Here is a 25,211-nt window from a genome sequence, read left to right on the forward strand (position 1 = left end):
TTACCTCGTAGGTTTGTGACTTTTTAAAAATCATAATCTAAATGTTTATGTCATAACTTGAATTTTAATTCAAAATTTATTTAACTCATTTAATAACGTTGACTTGTTAAATTAAATTTCTTTTGTTCTTTATAAAATAGGTGAAATATGGTAAAGTATGATTCTGCACAGTGAATACTTTTACGTTGGTCCCATCAGAGTTTATTTTATTTGACTTTTGTGATTTAACTTGTGGTATTTCTACTTTTACTTAAAGATGCAGTATGTCATTTCTGCCACTAGGAGTCTCTCCATCCACATGACAGACATGCCGCATGGGATCATGGGATTCGTTGTCTTCATTGTTGATCTAGCTGATGAGGTAATGTTTTACAGTTTTACTCGCGTTAAGTTTCCTCTCTGACTCTCTTCTGAAAATTACCGTGACAGAAACAAAACACACTGTTACTGTTATCAGACATTTTATTGTGGAAAGTTTGTATAACTTCAACAAACACAAACACAAACAAGCTAAATGTTCCACATCGTGATGAGCATGAGGTTACTGAGGTCTTCATCTCAGCTCCTCTACAGGTGTTCACATGTGGAAACAGCCTCTCAGTGAAACACCATCATTTATCAGACCTGAGAACAGTTTCTGCCTCTGCATGATCTCTGGTGAAGACTTAATGCCAGACTCAATATTAAAATCTTCCTATTTTAATATCTCTTGCGCAGCAACAAGTTTAAAGTAGTGTGAGATAATAATATGAGATGTGAGACAATTTAATGTCATCTTATGGTAAATTCAGCTGAGACAAAATTAAGCAGGTCGGTCTTTATTTTAGGAAATTATTGTTTTTTGTGTCCATCTCGACACAATGAGAATTATTGCAAAAATACCACGAATGTTTTAAATATGATACATTTATTAATGAGGTTTGGTGTGAGTTTTATCCGTCTGTTTTAAGTTTAACCTCCAACATGTCGTCACAGTAATCAGTCAGGACAGAGCGACAGTGTGGTCCGGCTCGGTCCAGCAGGTGGCGGTACAGGACACAGATGGTAACCATGAGCAAAACCTCAACTCAAGTCCACTTACAGACTTGTTGGGGCCTTTGACCGCATCTCACGGTCTTCATCAGTAAATGGAGCTGACTCTGGTGAACTCACATGAGAATAACACCTTTACAATAAGACAGTAAAAAGATCTCAGGTCACTTGAGCCTTTTTCACAGCTTTCCACTGCACCTCATGGTCTTCTTCGCTGAACATCAAGTGCTCTAGTCCAGGTTCACCTGCATGCTTCATCTGAGCTTTCAGTCACATGTCACGGTCTTCATCAGCCAGCTGACCTCCAGCAAACAGTGGACACACATTCTCAACCTACAAGTTCACTTACTGCCAAATCTGTCAGTTGACGGCGCCAAGAGTCAAGACTGTAATATGTAAAAACTACAGGCAGATAACAACTCCAGACTCTGAGGAAGACACGAGCTTTGAAAACACAAAGTCATTCAGAGATGTTTGAGAAATACACGAGTGATGTCCATTCAGAACTCCATCCACAATCTGCCAACTTTTGAAACTGTGACATATTCAGAGACTCCACAGTCAGTCTGTGTTTCTAATAATAAACAAACGTGTGCGTGCGTGTGTGTGTGTGTGTGTGTGTGTGTGTGTGCGTGTGTGTGTGTGTGTTCCATGCTGCGTCACTGCGGGAAGGGCGGTGCCCCCAGGTAGGCGCACCAGCAGCGGTCACATCACCACAAACACACCGTCACACCCAGTCACACACACACACACACACACACACACACACACACACACACACACACAGAGGGGGCAGTGTGTTCACAGCAGCCGAGACTCCCAGGTGCCAAACACACACACATATACGCACACACACACATATATACACACACACACATATATACACACACACATATATACACACACACATCCACACACTCCCCCGGTCAGCCTGAAGGACGCGCTGAGCGAGCAGCAGCCTGTTTTCAGCCGGAACATTTGGAAATATCGAAACAGGGAAGTTGGAGCGGAGCGGCCGATCAGGATGTTCAGCTGGGTGAACAAGGAGCAAGGTGGACGCAACAAGGAGGGAGAGATGTACCAGACGGTGACGGAGGGACTGCAGACTCTGTACACCAAGAAGCTGCTGCCGCTGGAGGAGACATACCTCTTCCATGACTTCCACTCTCCGGCCCTGGAGCCGGCCGACTTCCAGAGCAAGCCCATGGTGCTGCTGGTGGGCCAGTACTCCACCGGGAAAACCACCTTCATCAGGTACCAACCTCCTCCTCCACCCGCTGGGCGTGTGTGAGCCTGCGTGTATAATCACCGTTAATAGTTGTAAAGTGTGCTGGGAGCGCAGAGAGCCGCACCACATGTGCTTAAACCACCTTTATCAGGTGTTAAAATCTGTTTACACCCCCTGCACTGTGTCAACACCAGGCCTCACAGGGAAATCCTCATATTTAAGGTTCCCGAGATGATAGAGGTGGATACAGAAGAGGCAGCGCGCAATGTGAGATGTCTTATTAATGTGTGGTGTTTGGTTGTAAATTCGGTTTACATAAAAACCACCAGAGTCCATCTGTTCTGGATGAGTCCATCTGAAATGCCTCAGTGTTATTTGGTTCTCAATGTCGGCTGGCAATCACCTCGGTGCTTATTTGAAGAAGGAAGCAGTGGAAGTAACGCAAACAACTTGAGATCTCATGTAATCCCCATAAGTTTGGTGGTTCCGGTGTATGCAGAAGTGAAGACTGTACGCTTAGTAAACACATCAAGTCTTGAGTCTATCTTTACAATGTGCAAAGCTTGGCCAAACAGCAAAGTGTCTTAAATGGGTCACTTTTCTAATGGAGTTTGGCATGGATTTTCCTTAAGAGTGTTGACAGTATAAAATCTTTGTAAGCTAAAACAAACCTCGTGGTGCTGCTGGTCAGCCAGTACTCCACCTGAAAAACCACCTTCACCAGGTACCAACCACCACCTGCTGGGGCGCGTGTGAGCCTAGTAATACTACTGCAAAGTCACCATTATTATTATAAGGCCCCCTACACTGTCTCAGTACCAGACCGCATATGGAAAGGCTCTCAAGATTATAGATGAGGATGCAGAAGAGGAAGCATGTAATCTAACATGTGAAATAAATGTCTCATGTTTTGTTGTTAGTTCTGTTGATATAAAATCCACCACAGTAGATCTGATGGGATGGAACGTCTGTAAAGTAGCAGAGTGTGATTAGGTTCTCAATGTCAGCGAGGAATCAACTTGGTGCTTAGTTGTGGAATGCAGAGACCTTGAGACCAATCCCCGATTGCTTAGTGACTTGGGTTAATGCTGAGGTGAAGCGTGAACCACAAGTAGATCAAAAATGTCTTGAGTCTGTCATTAAAGTGTGCAAAGCCTAGCCCAACAACAAAAGGTCTTAAATTAGGTGTTTTTCTAATGGAGTTTGGCATGGTATTTAATCTCGGCAAGCTGAAAGTAATATCCAGTGTTATATTTATTGTAAAAAGTGACAGATACAGTTTATATTTGTTGTTTCCACCATATTCTTGTGAAATCTGACTATGTTAGTAATTATTTTTTGGATGTGTTTTGAAGAAAATGGCCACAGCGACATAATGTGATAAAAATTTGTTTCAGATCATTTGTATGTTTACACTTAGATTAGTCTTCGAATCACCTCAGAAGTGTGCGTACAAATGAATGAGTGTTGGATGAATGAATGAATGAATGAATGAATGAATGAATGAATGAATATTATTATTATTATAACTGTCATTCAAACATTCATGTGAATGATTCTTCCACACAAACCAGTTAAAATATCTTTTTATTCATAAAAGTCTCATGTAGGACTCATGACCCTTAAAATCCTTGAGGCTGGCATGTGTCACAAGTTAAAGAGCTGATCACACACACTGCCAGACACACACACACACACACACACACACACACACACACACACACACACACACACACACACACACACACACACACACACACACACCCCGAATGCATACAGCAGCAACAGAGTCACAGTTGTAGTTGCATGTCATCAGTTTCCAGCCTCTCTCTCAGACTGTTTACATCACTCTGTTAATACTTTATTTCCTGATTACTCAATCAGACCTGTGACATCACATCCTGTTTTGGTGCTGAGGGTGATTGATTGATTCTGAAGGCTGGTCTGTCTTGTTGAGGAAGCAGAAGATGAAATATGATACCAGTGGTGTGTGTTCTCTCCTCACTGTTGTTCACCGATCTGGTGGATTTAAGATGCAAAAAAACAAAACAAAACAATTCATCAGTTTGGTTTATTGTTGAGGTGATTCAACATGTAATCACTCTGGCTCCAGCTTCTCCAGTGAGAGTGTCATGTAATTGTAAACCAACTATATTTGGGTTTTTAACTTAAGGGTTTGGGCCGGTAATGCCTCCATGAAATCTAATTCAAGACTTCATATGAAAATTTGCCTATTTAAAGCTTTCTCTTGTAGCAACAAATAAACGCAAGAAACAGAGTATACAAAGAGTCAAACAAATGAATCTGGTATTACAGTAAATTTGGCTTTCATAAAAAGCAAAAAGCAGGAGTATAGTCAAAGACAGTGACATGTTTTCAATGTGGTTCACAATTCATTCTATGCCTATTACCAGCTACCAGAACGGAGGCTTAAATCACCAGATTTTTCACTGAAGTTTGTTATGACTAAGAAAAAACAAACAGACCTTGATCTTGTTTTTATTTGTTTTGGATCATTTTAAACTTTGAGTTTTGGCCTGTGGAGGCAGAAGCTTGTGGCCAGACCTTGCTATTTAGAGTACCTTAAATAGTCTGATTTTTCAATGGAATTTGGCATGGCTATTGTCATGGCTTTCGTTAGTGTCTTGACATCATGTTTTGACTGTGGTGGCAGAGCGTTGTAACCAGATTTTAAATGAGGGGGCTTAAGTTGTCAGACCTTTCAGTGGGGTTTGGTGTGACTTTTGTTTGGGTCTTGACATGTTGAACTTTAAGTTTTTATGACTGCGGTTGCAGAAGGTTTTAGCCAGACTTCATATGAAAATCTTCATATTTTAAGCTCTCTACTTTAACACAGAAACTATACACATAGGAGAGCTTCATACAATATGTCAAACACATGAATGAAGTCTGGTGGTGAATTTGGCTGACAGAGCATGACTGGTATATGGCTACATTTGCATATAACCTTTATTTCTGTGGGTGTTGAGTGTGTCAGAGAGTTTGTCTTTGTTTGCACTGTGAAGCAGAGTTGCTGTGAGTGTTCAGCTGGAGCTCTGACAGCACAGACGAGCTGTGACCTGCACACGTCTGACTCAGTCACAACTCTGAGCATAGAACCACAGAGGATCTGTGCGCGTTGCAGCTGGACCAGGTTCACTGCATTATTGATCTCCAACAAGTGTCGTGTGTCCACAGATCTCTTAGAAAAAAAGTTGAATTGTACGGTGGCCTGGAAGGAAAGAAAACAAGTGGTGAGAGTGGCTTAGAGCTGAGGTCATCACACTGCATTTAACAGTTCACTGAGCTTATCTCATGTCTGCAGAAGGTGTGTGTGATTGTGTGTGAGTGTGTGTGTATTAGATATTAACAGAATGAGTTTTGGCGGCAGAACTGACCTGCAATCAGTTTATGTCCAACACACACACACACACACACACACACACACACACACACACACACACACACACACACGTGCTGCAGAGTGATTGTTGCTGCAGCAGCTTTGTGTGTGTGTGTGTGTGTGTGTGTGTGTTCCACAACTTTGAGACCCCACCCTGCCCTTAGGAATGCTATGAATCATGGGAACTGAAAAGAATGCAATGAATCATGGGAACAGGTTGCCAGTAAATTGCAGAGTCGACATATTTCCTTCTCCTTCTTCTTCTTCTTCTTCTGCTTCTGCTGTTCTGCATTAAAGAGTTCCCTGCTAACGGTCAACAATTAGCTGCTTTATCGAACAGATCAAAGAAGAGGGCTTAAATATGCAGATTTTTGAATGGAGTTTGGTGTGACTTTCGTTGTGGTCTTGACATGTTTGACTCTTATCTTGTTTTCTTTGTCTTGTATCCTTGTGAAAGCTAACTGCTGCTAGATGTAGCTGCTGTTAAGCGATTCTTCAACCCTCCCAATTTTCCTGGGAGGCTCCCAGTTTCCTCTCAGGGTCACAATTCTCCTATATTTCTTATTTCTCCAGATTTAAAACAAAGTTTCACATCTTATTCCTGATTTAGTGTCTAGGGTTCCTCGATTTTCAACAGTTGTGCATTTTGTGCCCATGTTTCACCATGGTGGTGCACGGTGGTGGTGTAGGATGGTGGTGCAGGATGGTGGTGCTGGGCTCAGAGGTGCAGGGTGGTGGTGCAGGGCTCAGAGGTGCAGGGTGGTGGTGCAGGATGGTGGTGCAGGGCTCAGAGGTGCAGGATGGTGGTGCAGGGTGGTGGTGCAGGGCTCAGAGGTGCAGGGTGGTGGTGCAGGGTGGTGGTGCAGGGCTCAGAGGTGCAGGGTGGTGGTGCAGGGTGGTGGTGCAGGGCTCAGAGGTGCAGGATGGTGGTGCAGGGTGGTGGTGCAGGGCTCAGAGGTGCAGGGTGGTGGTGCAGGGCTCAGAGCTGCAGCGTTTCACTCAGTCAGAGTCTGATAACAGCAGGTCTCGGTCCTCCGGGCCCACAGGCTTGGTGGTGATGCAGTCTCTTTGAAGTCCAGGTCTCTCTGAGGCAACAGGAAGTGAGAGGCGCTGCAGCCGTCTTCCATCTCTTCCTTCCTTTCTCACTTTTCTTTAGCGAGGGAAACTGTGTGAGAGGTCGACGATGTTCAGATGACATGACAGAGACACAAAGATCTCTGACCACCTCTCTCTCTCTCTCTCTCTCCTCAGGTACCTGTTGGAGCAGGACTTTCCCGGGATGCGGATCGGTCCAGAACCGACCACTGACGGCTTCATCGCGGTGATGTACGGCGAGAACGAGGGCGTCGTCCCCGGCAACGCCCTGGTGGTCGACCCTAAAAAACCCTTCAGGAAACTCAACGCATTCGGAAACTCCTTCCTCAACAGGTACGCACACACACACACACACACAGACAGACACACTCACACACACACGATGAATACAGACTAGCGCCTCCTGCTGGTCTGGAGAGTTATTTCCTCTCACGCAGGCGTTGAACGTACGAGCTAGTTGGTGTCCGCTGTGGTCGCTGTAGGCTGCGATTCAAGTGACAGTCCGCCTCCATCATGTCAGTAGTAATCAAATTAGTTCAGGGTAAAAACTAGACTAAAACAATTATAACATCTGGATCCGAAGATGAAAATCGATCATCAGTCATCTCGATCAGTGATCAGTTTCATCTCTTTCTTCTTCAAATCTCTGTTTTCCATCAGCAAACTGAACTTTTCTGCTCCACGAGGAGTCCAGCTGTGGTTCCAACGGCGTTTTAAAGGCTGCCGGTTGAGTTTTATTGAAGCAGAACTCAGAGGAGACTTTAGAGAAACACCGAGCTGCAGACTGACGAGACATTTTAGACCTCAGAGCTCCACCCGGCCCTGCAGACCTCCACTCAGTTAATACATTTAGTTTGAAGCTCCATTTTGTTTTCTTATTCTCTGCTGTTCTGATGACTGATGACGGAGCTGCAGAGCTTCATCTTTATAGTTTAGTTTCAACAGAATTCATGATAATCCTGAACCTGAAACATCCGTCGATGTGGAGTCTTTGTCTTCTGTGTGAAGATGCTGCATTCAGGACACGTCAGATCGTCTGTAGATATGAACATATGTACAAGAAACTTCATTATCTTTGATTATTGGTTAGTTTGAGTGTCCCTTTTCCCAAATATTATCCATAAACATGATGTTTAAGCCCTGAGTTGTGTCTATCAGGTCCAAACCAGCTCAAGACGTCTGAGTCTGAATGTTCAGACGATGAGGACGAAGTTTAAGAGATTTAAATAATAGAATGAAGTGGAAACGACATCCAGCACGTGGAATCACTTCATGTTTCAGTGTATAATCAGCTGCCAGTGTGTGTGTGTGTGTGTGTGTGTGTGTGTGTGTGTGTGTGTGTGTGTGTGTGTGTGTGTGTGTGTGTGTGTGTGTGTGTGTGTGTGTGTGTGTGTGTGTGTGTGTGTGCGTGTGTGTGTGCGTGTGTTGTGTCCACAAACACTCACAGGTGTGTGTTGCCCTGCAGTGATGTTATCAGTGTGAACAGCAGCGCCTCCATTTAAATGTTGAGGCTGAAATCTGATGCAGGAGGTGAAACCACACACACGCACACACGCAAACACTCACACTCACACTCACATACACACACACACACACACTCATCCTCACAGCTTTTCACACTCCTGTCACTGCGTTCCTCAAAACATTCACAACCCAGGAAATGACCTCTCCACCCCTTGACTGACATGTAAACACACACTCATACAGGCACACACACACACACACACACACACACACACACACACACACACACACACACACACTCACACTCACACACACACATGTCAGAACTGACAGTTCTTACTGAGGGTTTAAATTTAGCTAAAAACACTCGGGTCCAAACGTATTTCCTCCGTCCAGAAATATTTCTAAGAGCAGCAGCGCGGAAATGAACCCTCCAACTCTTTGTGTGTGTGCGCGCGCGTGTGTGTGTGTGCGCGCGCGTGTGTGTGTGTGTGTTGGTGGGTGTGTTAGTGCGTACCCTTGGCATTCCTTAAACCAGGAATCCCATCTTGTCCTGATGTGATGGAGGAACCAAAATAAGTTATTGTTTCCAGGGGAAGTGTGTGTGCGTCACCACGTGTCGGCGCGGCGGTTTTGTTTTTTCCCGCCTCGAGCGGCTGAAGAACGTCTGCTAAAATTAACTTTCAACTTTATATTTATTACACGCTGACAGAGAGGTCACACACAGACACACACACAGACACACACTAACCATTGAAGTAGTAACACAACATCACCAGACTCCATTCACAAAAGTAGTGATTTTAAGAATTGTTACATGAGGAGAAACTTTACAAACTTTATGACTACTGATTTCATTTACACTCCATTTATGAGAGAAACATGTTATTGATCTAAACATGTCACATGTTACAAAGACACTAAACAGGAACAATATAGGCGACTTCTTTGTCCCCGTGGAGAAAGTCCCCAGACTCCCTTAACAAATGTGTCAGTTTAGTGAGTTGTTGAGTTGGAGACACTTTATAAACTCTGTGAAACTCTGTCTCTGACTCATTCTGCATTATTTGGACCTTCTTGTTCATTCAGCAAATGTTCTACATGAACTTCTTTCTGTCTTTGAGTAGAAACATGGAGTCTGTTTGTCTCAGTGATGTTAATCTGCACACAGCAGCTCTGATGTTTTATTGTCCTGCTCGTAATGAGACAGATTAAAGATCATGAAAGATAAAGATTGATTCATAATCGAACTTCCTTCAGGATGGATCACGTTCTGCCCCCTCTTGAATTATGAAAGAATATTTAATTATCTGAGCTGTTTTGTGGTTGTGACCTTTGAGTCTGTGTCATATGATTAATTAATAGACGGGTAATGACAGGAATAGTTAGAAGCAGCCACCGACAGTCTGTAACTCCTCCAGGTCAGCAGACTCTGTCGACACTGTGACGATCACGCCCAGTTTATTACACAACAGAGACGAGCGGCTTCACCTCTGTGAAACGAGCCGGATCCTTCCTGACTGGAACAATAGAGCGAGCCGGGAGGTTCTGGATAATCACTCACCGCAGCACGTCTGATCTGTGGACGAGCTGTCATCACAGCACACAACAGGAAGATGATGTCAGAGCGATCAGACCCAACAACGCCATACTGATTAATGATCTCCTGGGACTGATTAGTTCTGGTGATCTGAGAATTGTGTTCATATTAGGATGCGAGCAGAACCGGGAGCCGTGCTGTTGGTCCGCTTCTGTCTCATAGATGAGCAGAACAAATCAGACGGAGACTAACTGTAATTAAACTCAGTCAAATGGTTGAAGGGAAACAAAAACCTGAGTGACTCAGTTAACAGTCTGAAGGAAGGAAATGATGGAAACCTGTCTCACTCTCCCCTGTGTGTGTGTGTGTGTGTGTGTGTGTGTGTGTGTGTGTGTGTGTGTGTGTGTGTTCAGGTTCATCTGCTCTCAGATGCCCAATGAGGTTCTTCAGAGCATCAGCATCATCGACACTCCTGGCATCCTGTCTGGAGAGAAACAACGAATCAGCAGAGGTAAGAGCTGTGTGTGTGTGTGTGTGTGTGTGTGTGTGTGTGTGTGTGTGTGTTATAGTCCTTGAGACTGGTTCACTTCCTCATATTGTCTGCAGTGCGCCTGCTGGGATCAGTCCGTCATCGTCAGACTCAGACTCAGGAACACATCAGCCAACAGTCGGTCGTGTTGATGATGTCATCATCAGACCTTAACGTCTCAGTAGCTATTGGACGGATGGACGTTCTCAGTTCTGAACTCGTTGTTGATCCTCTGACGTTTCATCTGGCACCATCATTGTTCAGCTCAGCCTGGCTGGACTCAGTGTTGTACCGTTATTCCTCCTGGTGGTGTAAAGCTGGATGAGTGTGACGTTCAGCTGAACTGATTCTTCTCTGAACAAGTAAAAGAGAAACGTCTCACACTTCCACCTTCAGAGACACGTTACCACAGTACGGTGTCAGCAGGTCGTGTCTGCAGCATCTGATGGGAGGAAATCATGCTGAATTTAGACGTGGTCTCACTTTCACCTGGAAAACAACGTTGTGATCTCAAGTAAAATCTGGAACCCAGAGGATGAACCCTGGAGACGTTAACGAGCCCCTGACCTTTCCTCTGACGCCTCCGTCAGGACAAACGTGACGGCCGGGCGGAGTCGTCCTGTCACACGACTCCTTGTGAAACTCTTCATCCCTGTTTTCTCTCACTTCCTGTTTCGCCTCTCAGTCTGTTTCCTCTGATGAACCACAGAGTTTAAAACTGAGGATCTGAAACCAGAGAAACTGATCAACATCTGCACATCAGCCAACCGCCACAAATCAGTCGGTTACAGATGTGTCACTGTGGATGAAGAAACTCCACGTTCCTTTAATGTAGCAAAGCTGAAATGTATTTTCAGGTCAGTCAGGTCCAGTGACGGCGCTCGGCTCTGAGCTGTGACGGTGATTCTCAGTTGTAGTTCAACTGAAACGATCAGTTGATGGTGGAAATAATTGGAGATGAATTTTCTTTCCATCTTCTGATCAGTTAATCTAGTAACACTTGCACCTCTACAAGCATTTATGACATATTTTGATGAATCTACCAAATCCTGGTCCTTAATGACAGAAGTTTAATTCAGCATCGTATTGTTGTTAATGAAACAGGCAGCGAGGAGTTTTCTGCCCTCAGTCCTGTCTGCAGGTGTTGATGTGTCGTACTGTACAGAAACTTCTCCTGCTGCCCTGTTGCTCTTGTATTGAGTCAGCCTGGATGACAGCATCAGTTTAAAGCCTCAACTGGGTTTAGTGAGGGTGGAGGATGGAGGGTGGAGGGTGGAGGATGGAGGGTGGAGGGTGGAGGGTGGATGGTGGATGGAGGGAGGATTAGAGGGAGGGACAGAGGGCCACAGGAAGCGGCGGCGGGGCGTTCCCTCCATCTGGAAGCATTTAGAGCTGCTCAGCTGAGGCTGAATTCCTCCTGAAGACGTTCACCAGGCCAACTGTGACTCAACACACACACACACACACACACACACACACACACACACACACACACAGGCAGGCTGACGTCAGCAGCATCACTGACAGATGAAACTCCACCTGAAGGTTCAGTGAGCTCACAGCTACTGATCTGATTTATTATCAGTCATCAGTCTGGATGAAGTCTGTGTGTGTGTGTGTGTGTGTGTGTGTGTGTGTTTTGAGGATGGCTGTGAGTGAATGTGTTACATGTTGTCAGGTGTGAATCCATTCCGTTACTCTGAGCACCTGTTCTTCATCATCATCGTCCTCACTGAGTTTCTCTCTGGGACGTTGTGTTTCTTCGCTCCTTCATGTTGCTGCTCTGAGTTTTGTGCAGCGTCTGTCAGCGACCTCATCACAGATGTTGATCTTGTGTCTCACAGTGTGAATGAAGCAGGAGATGTGGATGAACTCTCTGCTGTACCGGCAGATGACACATGAACGCTTCTATTAAAGCTCAACATGAATGACACGTTAGTGCAGCGTCCTGCTGACTGGACTCTTTCTGCTCCTCATCATCAGTGACGACGATCTGAAGGAAACAATTCTGACTTGTTTTTGTTCCCTGGAGATAAAAACAGTTCAGAGGCTTCGTCCTCGCTGCGTCTCTCCCTCGTCTCTCAGCTGCCCTCTAGTTAAGATACTATTTCTTTTTAGGAACTCCAGCTTCAGTTCAACTTCTTTAATCCCATCAAACTTCCAGTGAAGTTGAAACAGTTTGGTGGCCTGATTCAACATCAGACTGAGAGATTTATGAGTTGGACCTGAATCTGGTAGAAGGTTCTGTAGCTCAGATCCGCAGGTTGTGCTGGTTGTTGATGGCGGCAGCAGTGATTCAGGACCGTGTGGACTCGTGAAGGTCTCGTCAGAAGACATATTGTGTTTCTGTGTCTGCAGTGAGTCTCTGAGCTGTGAAGTGTTTCCTGGAGGCGTCACAGTTGCATGTTTGGCAGCTGATGGTCTGCAGGGTGGAGCTGCTGTTTGCCCGCTTGGCGTGTTGAGACTGATCTGCGGCCAGGCCTCCGCCATCAGAGGCGGAGTCTGACTGCAGCGTCAGCAGGGAGGACGCCGCCCCTCGGTGACGGGCTGCAGCTGTAATGCCCTCCATGTGTTGTTTGTTGCTCCCCTTTTCTTCATTTCATTTCTCCCTCTTCTCTCTGGATCAGTGAGTCGCTGCTGGACCTGATTCTTACTTTAAGCTTTCAGCCAGTAATCCCTCCCTTCATCCCCCGAATCTGTCCTCCGTCATCGCTCTGACTCAGTCCGGTCCTGGGTTCTGTTTCACGGGTCGGCTTCGTCGCCATCAGACAGTCAGTGAACTCAGTGACCAACATGACGTCGCTGCTCTGCAGCAGGAGGACGAGTGCTCGGTCACAGAGGACAGTTTCTGTGTCGACCAGGTTCAATTTATATTAAAGGAACAGTTCAACGTTTCTGTAGAATACGAAGTTGAACTGTGGACAGAGCCGTGCACGCTGCTCCCCCTTTGTCTAGTCTTCATGCTAAGCTAAGCTAACCACGTCCTAAAGCTCCAGCTCTGTACTGAGCCTGAACGCTCTCCACTTCCACTTTACATCCGCCTAGTTCAGCAAACTTTACAAACAGGCAAACGCCTCAGTGTAACTGTATATTCTTGTCATACATCATTAGAGAGATTCAACTCTGAGGTCACAGAAGTGACATTGTTCCTCCAGACAGCTGAATATTTCCTCCAACATGTGTGAAGTGTTTGTGATTAAATGTGAACCTGGACGTGTCAGACTACATGATGTGGCCTCACTGAGTTTCCAGGACCAGTTAGAGTTCGTCTGCAGGCTGACTGAATAATTAATTCAGTGTTTTAAAACATCTATTGATTAATGAAAGAAGCACTTACAGACATCAGCTCATGACCTCTCAGAGGAGGCTGAGATGTTTCCAGGCCTGAGAGCAGCGAGTCCACATGGTGAAGGACTCTGCAGCCTCTGTGTCCATCCTCTGTCCTCTCTCCTCTGTCCTCTGTCCTCTCTCCTCTCTCCTCTGTCCTCTCTCCTCTGTCCTCTCTCCTCTCTCCTCTGTCCTCTGTCCTCTGTCCTCTCTCCTCTGTCCTCTGTCCTCTCTCCTCTCTCCTCTGTCCTCTCTCCTCTGTCCTCTCTCCTCTCTCCTCTGTCCTCTGTCCTCTGTCCTCTCTCCTCTGTCCTCTCTCCTCTGTCCTCTCTCCTCTCTCCTCTGTCCTCTCTCCTCTCTCCTCTCTCCTCTGTCCTCTGTCCTCTGTCCTCTCTCCTCTGTCCTCTGTCCTCTCTCCTCTGTCCTCTCTCCTCTGTCCTCTGTCCTCTCTCCTCTGTCCTCTGTCCTCTGTCCTCTGTCCTCTCTCCTCTGTCCTCTGTCCTCTGTCCTCTGTCCTCTCTCCTCTGTCCTCTGTCCTCTGTCCTCTCTCCTCTGTCCTCTGTCCTCTCTCCTCTGTCCTCTGTCCTCTGTCCTCTCTCCTCTGTCCTCTCTCCTCTCTCCTCTGTCCTCTGTCCTCTGTCCTCTCTCCTCTGTCCTCTCTCCTCTGTCCTCTGTCCTCTCTCCTCTGTCCTCTCTCCTCTGTCCTCTGTCCTCTCTCCTCTGTCCTCTGTCCTCTGTCCTCTCTCCTCTGTCCTCTGTCCTCTGTCCTCTGTCCTCTCTCCTCTGTCCTCTCTCCTCTCTCCTCTGTCCTCTGTCCTCTGTCCTCTCTCCTCTGTCCTCTGTCCTCTCTCCTCTGTCCTCTCTCCTCTGTCCTCTCTCCTCTGTCCTCTGTCCTCTCTCCTCTCTCCTCTGTCCTCTCTCCTCTCTCCTCTGTCCTCTCTCCTCTGTCCTCTGTCCTCTGTCCTCTCTCCTCTGTCCTCTCTCCTCTGTCCTCTGTCCTCTCTCCTCTGTCCTCTCTCCTCTCTCCTCTGTCCTCTGTCCTCTGTCCTCTGTCCTCTCTCCTCTGTCCTCTGTCCTCTCTCCTCTCTCCTCTCTCCTCTGTCCTCTCTCCTCTCTCCTCTCTCCTCTGTCCTCTGTCCTCTGTCCTCTCTCCTCTCTCCTCTGTCCTCTGTCCTCTGTCCTCTGTCCTCTCTCCTCTGTCCTCTGTCCTCTCTCCTCTGTCCTCTGTCCTCTGTCCTCTCTCCTCTGTCCTCTGTCCTCTGTCCTCTGTCCTCTCTCCTCTGTCCTCTCTCCTCTGTCCTCTCTCCTCTGTCCTCTGTCCTCTCTCCTCTGTCCTCTGTCCTCTGTCCTCTCTCCTCTGTCCTCTGTCCTCTCTCCTCTGTCCTCTCTCCTCTCTCCTCTGTCCTCTCTCCTCTCTCCTCTGTCCTCTCTCCTCTGTCCTCTCTCCTCTGTCCTCTGTCCTCTGTCCTCTGTCCTCTCTCCTCTGTCCTCTCTCCTCTGTCCTCTGTCCTCTCTCCTCTGTCCTCTGTCCTCTGTCCTCTGTCCTCTGTCCTCTGTCCTCTCTCCTCTGTCCTCTGTCCTCTCTCCTCTGTCCTCTGTCCTCTGTCCTCTGTCCTCTCTCCTCTCTCCTCTGTCCTCTCTCCTCTCTCCTCTGTCCTCTCTCCTCTGTCCTCTCTCCTCTCCCCTCTGTCCTCGCTCCTCTGTCGTCTGTCCTCTGTCCTCTCTCCTCTGTCCTCTGTCCTCTCTCCTCTGTCCTCTGTCCTCTGTCCTCTCTCCTCTCTCCTCTGTCCTCTGTCCTCTCTCCTCTGTCCTCTCTCCTCTCTCCTCTGTCCTCTGTCCTCTGTCCTCTCTCCTCTCTCCTCTGTCCTCTGTCCTCTGTCCTCTCTCCTCTGTCCTCTGTCCTCTGTCCTCTCTCCTCTGTCCTCTCTCCTCTCTCCTCTGTCCTCTGTCCTCTGTCCTCTGTCCTCTCTCCTCTGTCCTCTGTCCTCTCTCCTCTCTCCTCTCTCCTCTGTCCTCTCTCCTCTGTCCTCTGTCCTCTCTCCTCTGTCCTCTGTCCTCTGTCCTCTCTCCTCTGTCCTCTCTCCTCTCTCCTCTCTCCTCTGTCCTCTGTCCTCTGTCCTCTCTCCTCTGTCCTCTGTCCTCTCTCCTCTCTCCTCTCTCCTCTGTCCTCTCTCCTCTGTCCTCTGTCCTCTGTCCTCTGTCCTCTGTCCTCTCTCCTCTGTCCTCTGTCCTCTCTCCTCTCTCCTCTGTCCTCTCTCCTCTGTCCTCTGTCCTCTCTCCTCTGTCCTCTGTCCTCTCTCCTCTCTCCTCTGTCCTCTCTCCTCTGTCCTCTCTCCTCTCTCCTCTGTCCTCTCTCCTCTGTCCTCTCTCCTCTGTCCTCTGTCCTCTGTCCTCTCTCCTCTGTCCTCTGTCCTCTGTCCTCTGTCCTCTCTCCTCTCTCCTCTGTCCTCTGTCCTCTGTCCTCTGTCCTCTCTCCTCTGTCCTCTCTCCTCTGTCCTCTGTCCTCTGTCCTCTCTCCTCTGTCCTCTGTCCTCTCTCCTCTGTCCTCTCTCCTCTCTCCTCTGTCCTCTGTCCTCTGTCCTCTCTCCTCTGTCCTCTGTCCTCTCTCCTCTCTCCTCTGTCCTCTCTCCTCTGTCCTCTCTCCTCTCTCCTCTGTCCTCTGTCCTCTGTCCTCTGTCCTCTCTCCTCTCTCCTCTGTCCTCTGTCCTCTGTCCTCTGTCCTCTGTCCTCTGTCCTCTCTCCTCTGTCCTCTGTCCTCTCTCCTCTCTCCTCTGTCCTCTGTCCTCTCTCCTCTCTCCTCTGTCCTCTCTCCTCTGTCCTCTGTCCTCTGTCCTCTGTCCTCTCTCCTCTGTCCTCTCTCCTCTGTCCTCTGTCCTCTCTCCTCTGTCCTCTCTCCTCTCTCCTCTGTCCTCTCTCCTCTGTCCTCTGTCCTCTGTCCTCTGTGAGGCTGTTTTCATTGTCTTGTTGTTTCTTTCTGCTGCCATGCGAGCTGAACAGTAACTCTCCTCCAACACCTCACAGCCTCCATTCTCTCTCTCTCAGGTTTCCTCTGTTGAACTCTGCACACGTTCTTTCCAAGACATAAATACGGCGAGTTAAAGCTCTGAAGAGGAAGCAGTATTGTTAGTCTGAAGGTCGTTTCCCTCTGAACAGGAAGTGGAACATGTGCAGTAATCACAGAGAACAGTTCCAGCTCGTATCAGAGGAACTCTCAGCAGGAGAGTCTCTGACTGCGTCTCTCAGCTGTTCTCTGGTCAGCTGTTCTCTGGTCAGCTGTTCTCTGGTCAGCTGTTCTCTGGTCAGCTGTTCTCTGATCAGCCTTGATGAGGCAGCTGATGTCTGTATTTACCCTGTGCTGTCTCCAGGAACATCACCTGAACCTGCAGGTGAAACCTGAAGCCGTCGGACGCTTTCTGCTGACACCATCACACATCTTTTATTCATGAAGAGACGATTTCAGGCTGGAAGAAGTCCAACAGAGTCAGAACCGGCTCACCACCCTCAGCACACAGCCTCACCAGGCTCCTCCCACAACACGACACACACACACTGCATCACACACCTTCTTACTCCAGCCCGTCCTGTTTACATCTAACGTGTTCGTTACATCACAACTTTGGACCTCTTGGACTTTTTTCTGTCCTTCAAGCACCTGAGCAGTGAACATGTTGTGATGCAGCCTGTCAGGGTGACGTTACATGTCAGTAGACCGTCTTGAGACCGTCATGAGTGTGCGGCCATTTTGTGACCACACACTCATGATGGGAAGCTCAAATGTGGTACGGATGTGTGTGTGACGACAAGGTGGACGGCAGTGTTTGCTGAGGGTGTGTGTGTGTGTGTGTGTGTGGTTGTGATCTATACTGTTGTATGTACACTCAGACAAGTGTGTGTGTGTGTGTGTGTGTGTGTGTGTGTGTGTGTGCAGTGTAAACTGTGTGTTTTAAAGGTGACCTTTAACAGCTGGACAAACAGCAGCGTGCGTCAGAAGGAAGAGTGGAGGTTTGTTTGTCTCTCTGTTGTACAGATTTGGTTTTATTTGCGACGTCTCATTCTTCAGATCATTTTCCTCTCAGCTGTCTCTCTGCTGGTTGCCCGGCAACCTCACAGCCATGACAGGACTCCAGGAAGTGAGCGTGTCAGGCCCCCGAGGAGGAGTGCTGGGCTTTGAAGCCAGTTTTCACTGACCGCGACTCTTTATATTAATATTTTGTAAAAACAAGCTGTCGGCCGGCTGGTTTCCTCTGACACTCATCACTAGAAATCTAAGAGAGTAGAGAGTAATCGGATACAGCAGAGCAGAGTGGAGTAATACTCTCCTTCTTTGTTGGAGTTTTCCTGCTGAAGTCTTAAAGCTTTTGTCTCTGTTTGGTTTCCAGTTCACAGCCGAGTGTCGCCCAGTTTAAGAGCAGCCACACCCGACTGCCACAGATCGCTTTACACACACACACACACACACACACACACACACACACACACACGCCGTGTGTGTGTGTGTGTGTGTGTGTGTGTGTGTGTGTGACACAGCAGATGTGATGTAAAATCCTCTCTTGTTGAAATATGATGAAACCTGCTGGTGAAGCTGCAGAAATCAAGCGTTTGTGCAACGTTTTCCTCAGAGCGGGTGAATGTGGCGAGCGGTCGCTTCACCCGAGAAGAGTTTCAACACAAACTGACGATGTTCAGCTTCTCTGGACGATCTGAGTCCATGTGGTTCTTGTTTGGCTGCAACGAGGGATGTAAACTTTAATTAGTGTTTAACTGATAATCACCTTCATCAGTTACTCATTAATGGACCTGATGTATAAAACATGATGGTTCATCAGCAACAGTTTTATCTCTTTATTTCTGTTAATTTTAGTTTTAGGGATCAGCTGATATGTTTTCTTTATGGCCGATAACTGATCATTAGTTCTGAAGAACAACAATAACTGCAATCGCAGACCGATGTGGGTCTGCAGTCAAAGTCCTGCTCACAAAGACGAGACAAAAACTGACTTAAGATGCTGATGATGATGGTGATGATGGTGATGATGGTGATGATGATGATGGTGATGATGGTGATGATGGTGATGATGATGATGGTGGTGATGATGATGATGATGGTGATGATGATGATGAAGATGATGGTGATGATGATGATGATGATGAAGATGATGATGGTGATGAAGGTGATGATGATGATGATGGTGGTGATGGTGATGAAGGTGATGGTGATGATGATGATGAAGATGATGATGATGATGATGATGATGATGGTGATGATGATGATGATGATGATGATGATGGTGGTGATGATGGTGATGATGATGATGGTGGTGATGATGAAGATGATGGTGATGATGATGATGGTGGTGATGATGGTGATGAAGGTGATGGTGATGATGATGATGAAGATGATGATGATGATGGTGTGTCTGCAGGCTATGACTTTGCGGAGGTGCTGCGCTGGTTCGGCGAGCGGGTGGATCGGATCATTCTGCTGTTCGACGCTCACAAGCTGGACATCTCTGACGAGTTCTCCGAGGCCATCAAAGCCTTCAAAGGTCAAGACGACAAGATCCGCGTCGTCCTCAACAAGGCCGACCAGGTGAGACTGGCAGGACGAGGAGCAGACGGCTTCATCGTCATCAGAAAGATAAACTGACCTCCTCTTCCTCACCTGTGCGCGCAGGTGGACACGCAGCAGCTGATGCGAGTGTACGGCGCCCTCATGTGGTCGCTGGGGAAGGTGATCAACACTCCAGAGGTGGTGAGAGTTTACCTGGGCTCCTTCTGGGCCAAACCGCTGCAGAACAGTGAGAACAGGTCAGAGGACGGAGGACTGTTTATTGATTGATTGATTGATTGATTGATTGATTGATTTACTCACTCGTCCACTTCCTCCTCCTCAGGCGTCTGTTCGAGGCGGAGTCTCAGGACCTCTTCAAGGACATCCAGAGTCTCCCGAGAAACGCAGCGCTGCGTAAACTCAACGACCTCATCAAGAGAGCGCGGCTCGCTAAGGTGAGACAGGAAATGACACGTTGTGTTTGGAGTTAACGCTGAGGCCACCGTGATGTTTAGTTTGGTCCTGGAATGTTTGGTTGAGTGTCCCGGACAGAAACGTGATCACTGTGGAGAACTGAGATGGGAGTCAGAGAGGGGCCTCTGGATGTGTTAGCTTAGCTTAGCACAAAGACTGGAAGTGAAGGGAAACTGTTAGCTCGCTCCTCAGAAGAGAAAATCAAAGCACAGCTCTTCTGTTTGCTGTCAGATTAACTAATCCCTGAATCCACAGTCTTCACTCAGTCTGATAAACATTCAGTATTGACTTTTATTTTGAAAAGCAGGACACAGGAAGCAGAGAAGCTTCTGCTTTCTGAGAATTAAGAAGCAGAAGTGAGACGAGAGTCAGATTCAGTGGAAATCAAATGTTAATCTCAAACTCAGAGACGCTTCATCGCTGATCCTGGAGCTGTGTTTGGACCCAACACGTGAGGTCCGGTTCTGGAAGCTTCTGTCAACCAATAAATCAGAACTCAGGTTGAATGTGTGTTTGATGTTCAGAGGGTGAAGGAGGAGGTGAAGGAGGAGGTGAAGGAGGAGGTGGCCAACGTTTCTGTTGTTTTAGTTCCTGAAGAAAAACAACTTCCTTCAGGAAACCTTCCTTCTTTTCATCGAGGAGTGATGGTTGTTTTCCACTCTGAAGCTCTGCTGACATCACTTCCTCCACCTCCTCCACCTCCTGCACCTCCTGCACCTCCTCCACCTCCTGCACCTCCTGCACCTCCTGCACCTCCTCCACCTCCTGCACCTCCTGCACCTCCTGCACCTCCTGCACCTCCTCCACCTCCTGCACCTCCTGCACCTCCTGCACCTCCTCCACCTCCTGCACCTCCTGCACCTCCTGCACCTCCTGCACCTCCTCCACCTCCTGCACCTCCTGCACCTCCTGCACCTCCTCCACCTCCTGCACCTCCTCCACCTCCTGCACCTCCTGCACCTCCTGCACCTCCTGCACCTCCCTCTTACACTTTGTTAAGAAAGACACATCTTGTGTTGATTCATAATAAATTACAAAGTCAAGATAATCCCCTTCATACATGCAGAATGTAACTGTGACAGGACACGCAGCAGAACACGGAGGAGTTCTGGCAAAGTTCTGGTGAAGTTCTGTTGAAGCTCGAGCTGAACAACTTTCAGTCAACAAACAGAATCTTTCTTTTTAAATCCTCGGTGTTGACGTGTGGACACTCTGACCTTCCTCTCGTCTGTCAGAGCGTATTTCTGTTTTTCCTCCTTCAGTATTAACTATTGATTAATGACTCTGATGTGCTCAGACGCCCCCCTCCTCCTCCTCCTCCCTCCCTTCCTTCCTTCCTTCCACCTCCCATGATGCCGTGGGCCGTTATGAGGGATTGATGGCTCTCTGCCCTCCTGCATTCCTTCCTCCTCCTCCTCCTCCTCATCCCTGTGCAGCGGTGTAGTTTCCCCTCTGACCCGGCGTCGCTCCGTCTCCTGTTTCTCTCTCCGCCCTCATCAGTTACATATTGTATGTAAACAAGAGGAAACATGTTGAGATCATTCATGTATGAGACACTCCAGCTCTCCGTACTTCCTACAGTTCATCTTTTCATACTCCAGAGTTCCGTTGTGCTTTTTCTTTTTGGTGCTGACTCCATTTTGACTTCACCACGTGACTCCTCCCCCTCCTGCAGGTGCACGCCTACATCGTGAGCTACCTGAAGAAGGAGATGCCGTCTCTGTTCGGCCGGGAGAAGAAGAAGGAGGAGCTGATCATGAGGCTGCCGGAGATCTACACCATCCTGCAGAGGGAGCACCACATCAGCCCCGGAGACTTCCCCAACGTCACCAAGATGCAGGTACGGACACTGACAGGAAGTGACATCATCAGATGCTGTTAGTCAGTTAGCTCAGTTAGCCGTGCATGCAGATAGCATGCTAACGTCAGTGGCCATCTCTTCTAATACACAGATGTGATGACGCCACAGCTGTTTGATTTCTGTGAAGTTTTGAATGTTTCCATCTCAAATGTTTACATATTGAAACTTTCAAGTTATTCTGATGGGGAATCAGGCCTGGAAAGTCTTTGAAAAGTCCTTGAAGTTGTTGTTTCAGACGGTGTGGGAACCTTGAAAGTGACAGTGCAGATTTACGTCACGTTTGTCTGAGAACAAACTGATCTGCAGATGACAGTAAACACATTACTGAGCTTTACTGATGTCAGAGAGGAACACACACACACACACACACACACACACACACACTCTGCAGCTGTGTGAGGCCTGTAGAGATACTGCACTGCAGGTGTGTGTGTGTGTGTGTGTGTGTGTGTGTGTTCCCCAGCTACACTTGCATTTATTGGATTATTGGCGAGAGAGGATGTTTCACATTTTTCAGTTCCCTGGTGAGATGTGAGCCCTCAGGACACACACACACACACACACACACACACACACACACACACACACACACACACACACACACACACACACACACACACGTTGTGTAGTGTCCTCCTGTGTTGTGTTCCTCAGAGGTCAGAGGTCATCACAGACTTTCTGTCCAGCTGCAGAAAGAAAACAGGAGGTTTGACTCAGTTCAGTTCATCACTTGTGCCTTCAGTGCTTCAGCCAATCAGGTTCATTCACCTGTGATGTCATCCTGCACTGATTTTATTTTTTGTATTTTTTTAATGAGCAGAGAAAGATTCTCATTGGCTGAATTTCTTCTGCCTGAACAAACCAGATCATAAACTCTCTTTGTGTTCATGACTGAACAAACAAACTGACCTTAAAGGAAAACACACTTCATACTGTTGCACTGTGTTTATGTGGCGGACCCTGCCACCTCTCTGTCTTCACACAGTGTTGTGGGACCTCATCTGATGGAGACACTTTGTATTATTACCACATTAACATTGTAAAGATTTAAGTTCGGACTCTGACTTGCTCTGAGGTCAGTTTTTGTTTGACTCTGGGTTTTATCGCCCTCTGTCTGTGACCAGCAGGAACTGCAACAAACACGTCTCTTTACAAACAAACAACCTTTCTCTAAATACAAGCAAAGAAACAACCAATCAGAGCAGAGAACATGAACATGTGTTTGGTGGCGAGCAGGTTGGTCAGGATGTTTCTGAGCTGACTGTGTGTCTCTCCTGCAGGACATGCTGCAGCACTACGACTTCAACAAGTTCCCGTCTCTGAAGATGAAGCTGATCGAGTCCGTGGACAAGATGTTGGCCACAAAGATCGCCGTTCTGATGACAATGATCCGGGAGGAGGAGTCGAAGGTGCCGCCAGCCATGGTGTCCGGCGGCGCCTTCGAGGGCTCCCAGGACGGGCCCTTCGGTCACGGCTACGGCGAGGGCATCAGCGCCGGGGCGGACGCCGAGGACTGGATCGTCAGCCGCGAGAAGCACCGCTACGACGAGCTCTTCTACATGCTGATGCCCGTCAACGGCAAGATCACTGGCGTCAACGCCAAGAAGGAGATGATGAACTCGCGGCTGCCCAACAACGTGCTGGGGAAGATCTGGAAGCTGGCCGACTGCGACCACGACGGCATGCTGGACGACGAGGAGTTCGCGCTCGCTCAGCACCTCATCAAGATCAAACTGGAGGGCTATGAGCTGCCCACCGAGCTGCCCGACCACCTGGTGCCCCCGTCCCACCGCAAAAACCCCACTGCAGACGCCCTGTACAACCACAGCGAGGACTAGAGCGCCGACAGGGCGGCGAGAGGACGATTCTGCAGCTGATGTTCAGACTAACATGAGAACCAATCAGCAAGTAGAAGGTCAAAGGTTGGAGTTCAGGATGAACACAGGAGGAGGAGCTCGCCACCAAGATGATCTTCAACCATCATTAAATAATCACATGTGAAAATCACACAAACAAACAGGGACTGAGGACATGCTTTTATTTTGGTAAGGTTTTATATATTGTAGTTGCCTTTAAAGCACCAAAGAAGAAGAAAAACATGTAATATCGCTTGATATGTTACTAATTCTGCCTTCACTTTTATTCAGCAGTATCTTAATATTGAGCCAATTTCCTGCCTTGTTTCCCTCCTGATGCGCCGCTCGGGTCAAACTGATCTCTGATCTGATTTCCTGTAAGCTGCATGAGCGTCTCTTGAGTTTTCTGTCCAAACTGAAACACCCACGAGTTTATTTTATGAAAGAGATTTAAAACTTTTCTTCAGAAAAAAGTTTCATTCTGGAATTTTTTACACCATTAAGCATATACATATATATATATATATATATATATATATATATATATATATATATATATATATATATATATATATATATATATATATATAAAAATAACTTTTTAAAATTTGTCTTTGAATATTTTACCCTCTAAGGCGTCTGAAGAACCACACAGACGCATCAATATATTTATATTTTAACAAAATATAATAAAATATTAAAATGACGTCACATCACAGAAATGAATCAGATCAGAGAAATCTTCCTGCGTCGAGCTGCAGAGTCGTCTTCACTTCCACGTTTGGACCAGTGAGCGTTCACTCAGCCGGTCCATCAGTCTCAGAACCAGGACGCTGAGTTCGCAGGGTGGTCGGAGGTCAAAGGTCAGAGTCTGTTGTTTGAACAGCTCTCAGTCGGAGACGGCGGTGGAAACGTCCGCCCGCTCTGCTGCTGCAGCTCGCAGCCGTTAACTCGTCCTCCGGGACCTCTGACCTCTGACCTCTGCTCACTGCGTACTCTGCTCCTGATGGAAACACATGGAAACACTCGAACGTATGTCGACACTCAAATTCTCTACAGCCGTGTGAGGAACTGCTGCTCCTCCTCCACCAGAACATCTTCCGCCATTTTGTGTCTCATTAAAACAACTTTTCTGCTTTTCTTTTGTCTTCTTAAGAGAAAATGTCGCTTGTGAGAAACTGTCAGGTGTTGTAGTATAAAGAGAGGACGGTGTCCTGTCTTCACGTCCAGTGTGAAACCACAAGTACTTAATAACATGATGTCATCCTGATGTAATCGTCTCCGTCTGCAGGTCCCACATTTCACATCAACGTCCACATCAAGTTTCATCCATAAACCTCCACAAAACCAGTAAAGAGCCACTAATGTTAGCCGCTAACGTTAGCCGCTAATGTTAGTCCCTAATGTTAGCCTCTAATGTTAGCCTCTAATGTTAGCCGCTAATGTTAGTCCCTAATGTTAGCCGCTAATGTTAGCCGCAAATGTTAGCCGCTAATGTTAGTCCCTAATGTTAGCCTCTAATGTTAGCCTCTAATGTTAGCCGCTAATGTTAGCCGCTAATGTTAGCCTCTAATGTTAGCCGCTAATGTTAGCCGCAAATGTTAGCTGCTAATGTTAGCTGTAAATGTTAGCCTAAACTCCTTAGACATAACTTTAGATTTCATTTCATTTTTTAACATCAGTCACCGTTAAAGGAAACGTTTTCCATTTGCAAACGTACAGACGTGAGTCAGTGAACGCAGCAGTGAATGTTTCTCTGAATGTGCCTTTATGTAGCCTAATAACAGGAAGTTCAGTTTGGAGGAAGTTAACGTCTCATCTTGTCGTCTTCACAGTTATTCTGTCGGGTCC

The 25,211-nt window shown here is 47.3% G+C and overlaps 1 protein-coding gene across 2 annotated transcripts; it reads left to right on the forward strand.

Annotated features, from left to right (window-relative positions):
• The first annotated feature begins 1,757 nt into the window (after positions 1-1,757).
• Positions 1,758-23,573, forward strand: ehd4 (EH-domain containing 4). Of its 2 annotated transcripts, XM_037072132.1 has the most exons (9): positions 1,758-1,890; positions 1,923-2,286; positions 6,915-7,091; positions 10,176-10,273; positions 19,042-19,208; positions 19,293-19,426; positions 19,513-19,624; positions 21,319-21,483; positions 22,785-23,573. In XM_037072132.1, the coding sequence occupies exons 2-9, from the start codon at positions 2,057-2,059 to the stop codon at positions 23,340-23,342; spliced, it is 1,641 nt and encodes a 546-aa protein (XP_036928027.1). In that variant the 5' UTR covers positions 1,758-1,890; positions 1,923-2,056; the 3' UTR covers positions 23,343-23,573. The 2 variants fall into 2 exon arrangements, with proteins under 2 accessions (XP_036928027.1, XP_036928026.1); XM_037072131.1 differs by having other exon boundaries at positions 1,796-2,286.
• Positions 23,574-25,211: the final 1,638 nt, after the last annotated feature.

This window comes from Acanthopagrus latus, chromosome 16 (assembly GCF_904848185.1).
Source record: "Acanthopagrus latus isolate v.2019 chromosome 16, fAcaLat1.1, whole genome shotgun sequence".
Taxonomy (NCBI): Eukaryota; Metazoa; Chordata; class Actinopteri; order Spariformes; family Sparidae; genus Acanthopagrus; species Acanthopagrus latus.

Excerpts from the sequence above, each read along its gene's own strand:
- ehd4 (XM_037072132.1), top strand. The coding sequence starts at position 2,057 with ATGTTCAGCTGGGTGAACAAGGAGCAAGGTGGACGCAACAAGGAGGGA. Across the intron at positions 2,287-6,914 it reads GGGAAAACCACCTTCATCAG|GTACCTGTTGGAGCAGGACT; the intron begins GTACCAACCTCC and ends CTCTCTCCTCAG. Across the intron at positions 19,625-21,318 it reads AGAGAGCGCGGCTCGCTAAG|GTGCACGCCTACATCGTGAG; the intron begins GTGAGACAGGAA and ends CCCCTCCTGCAG.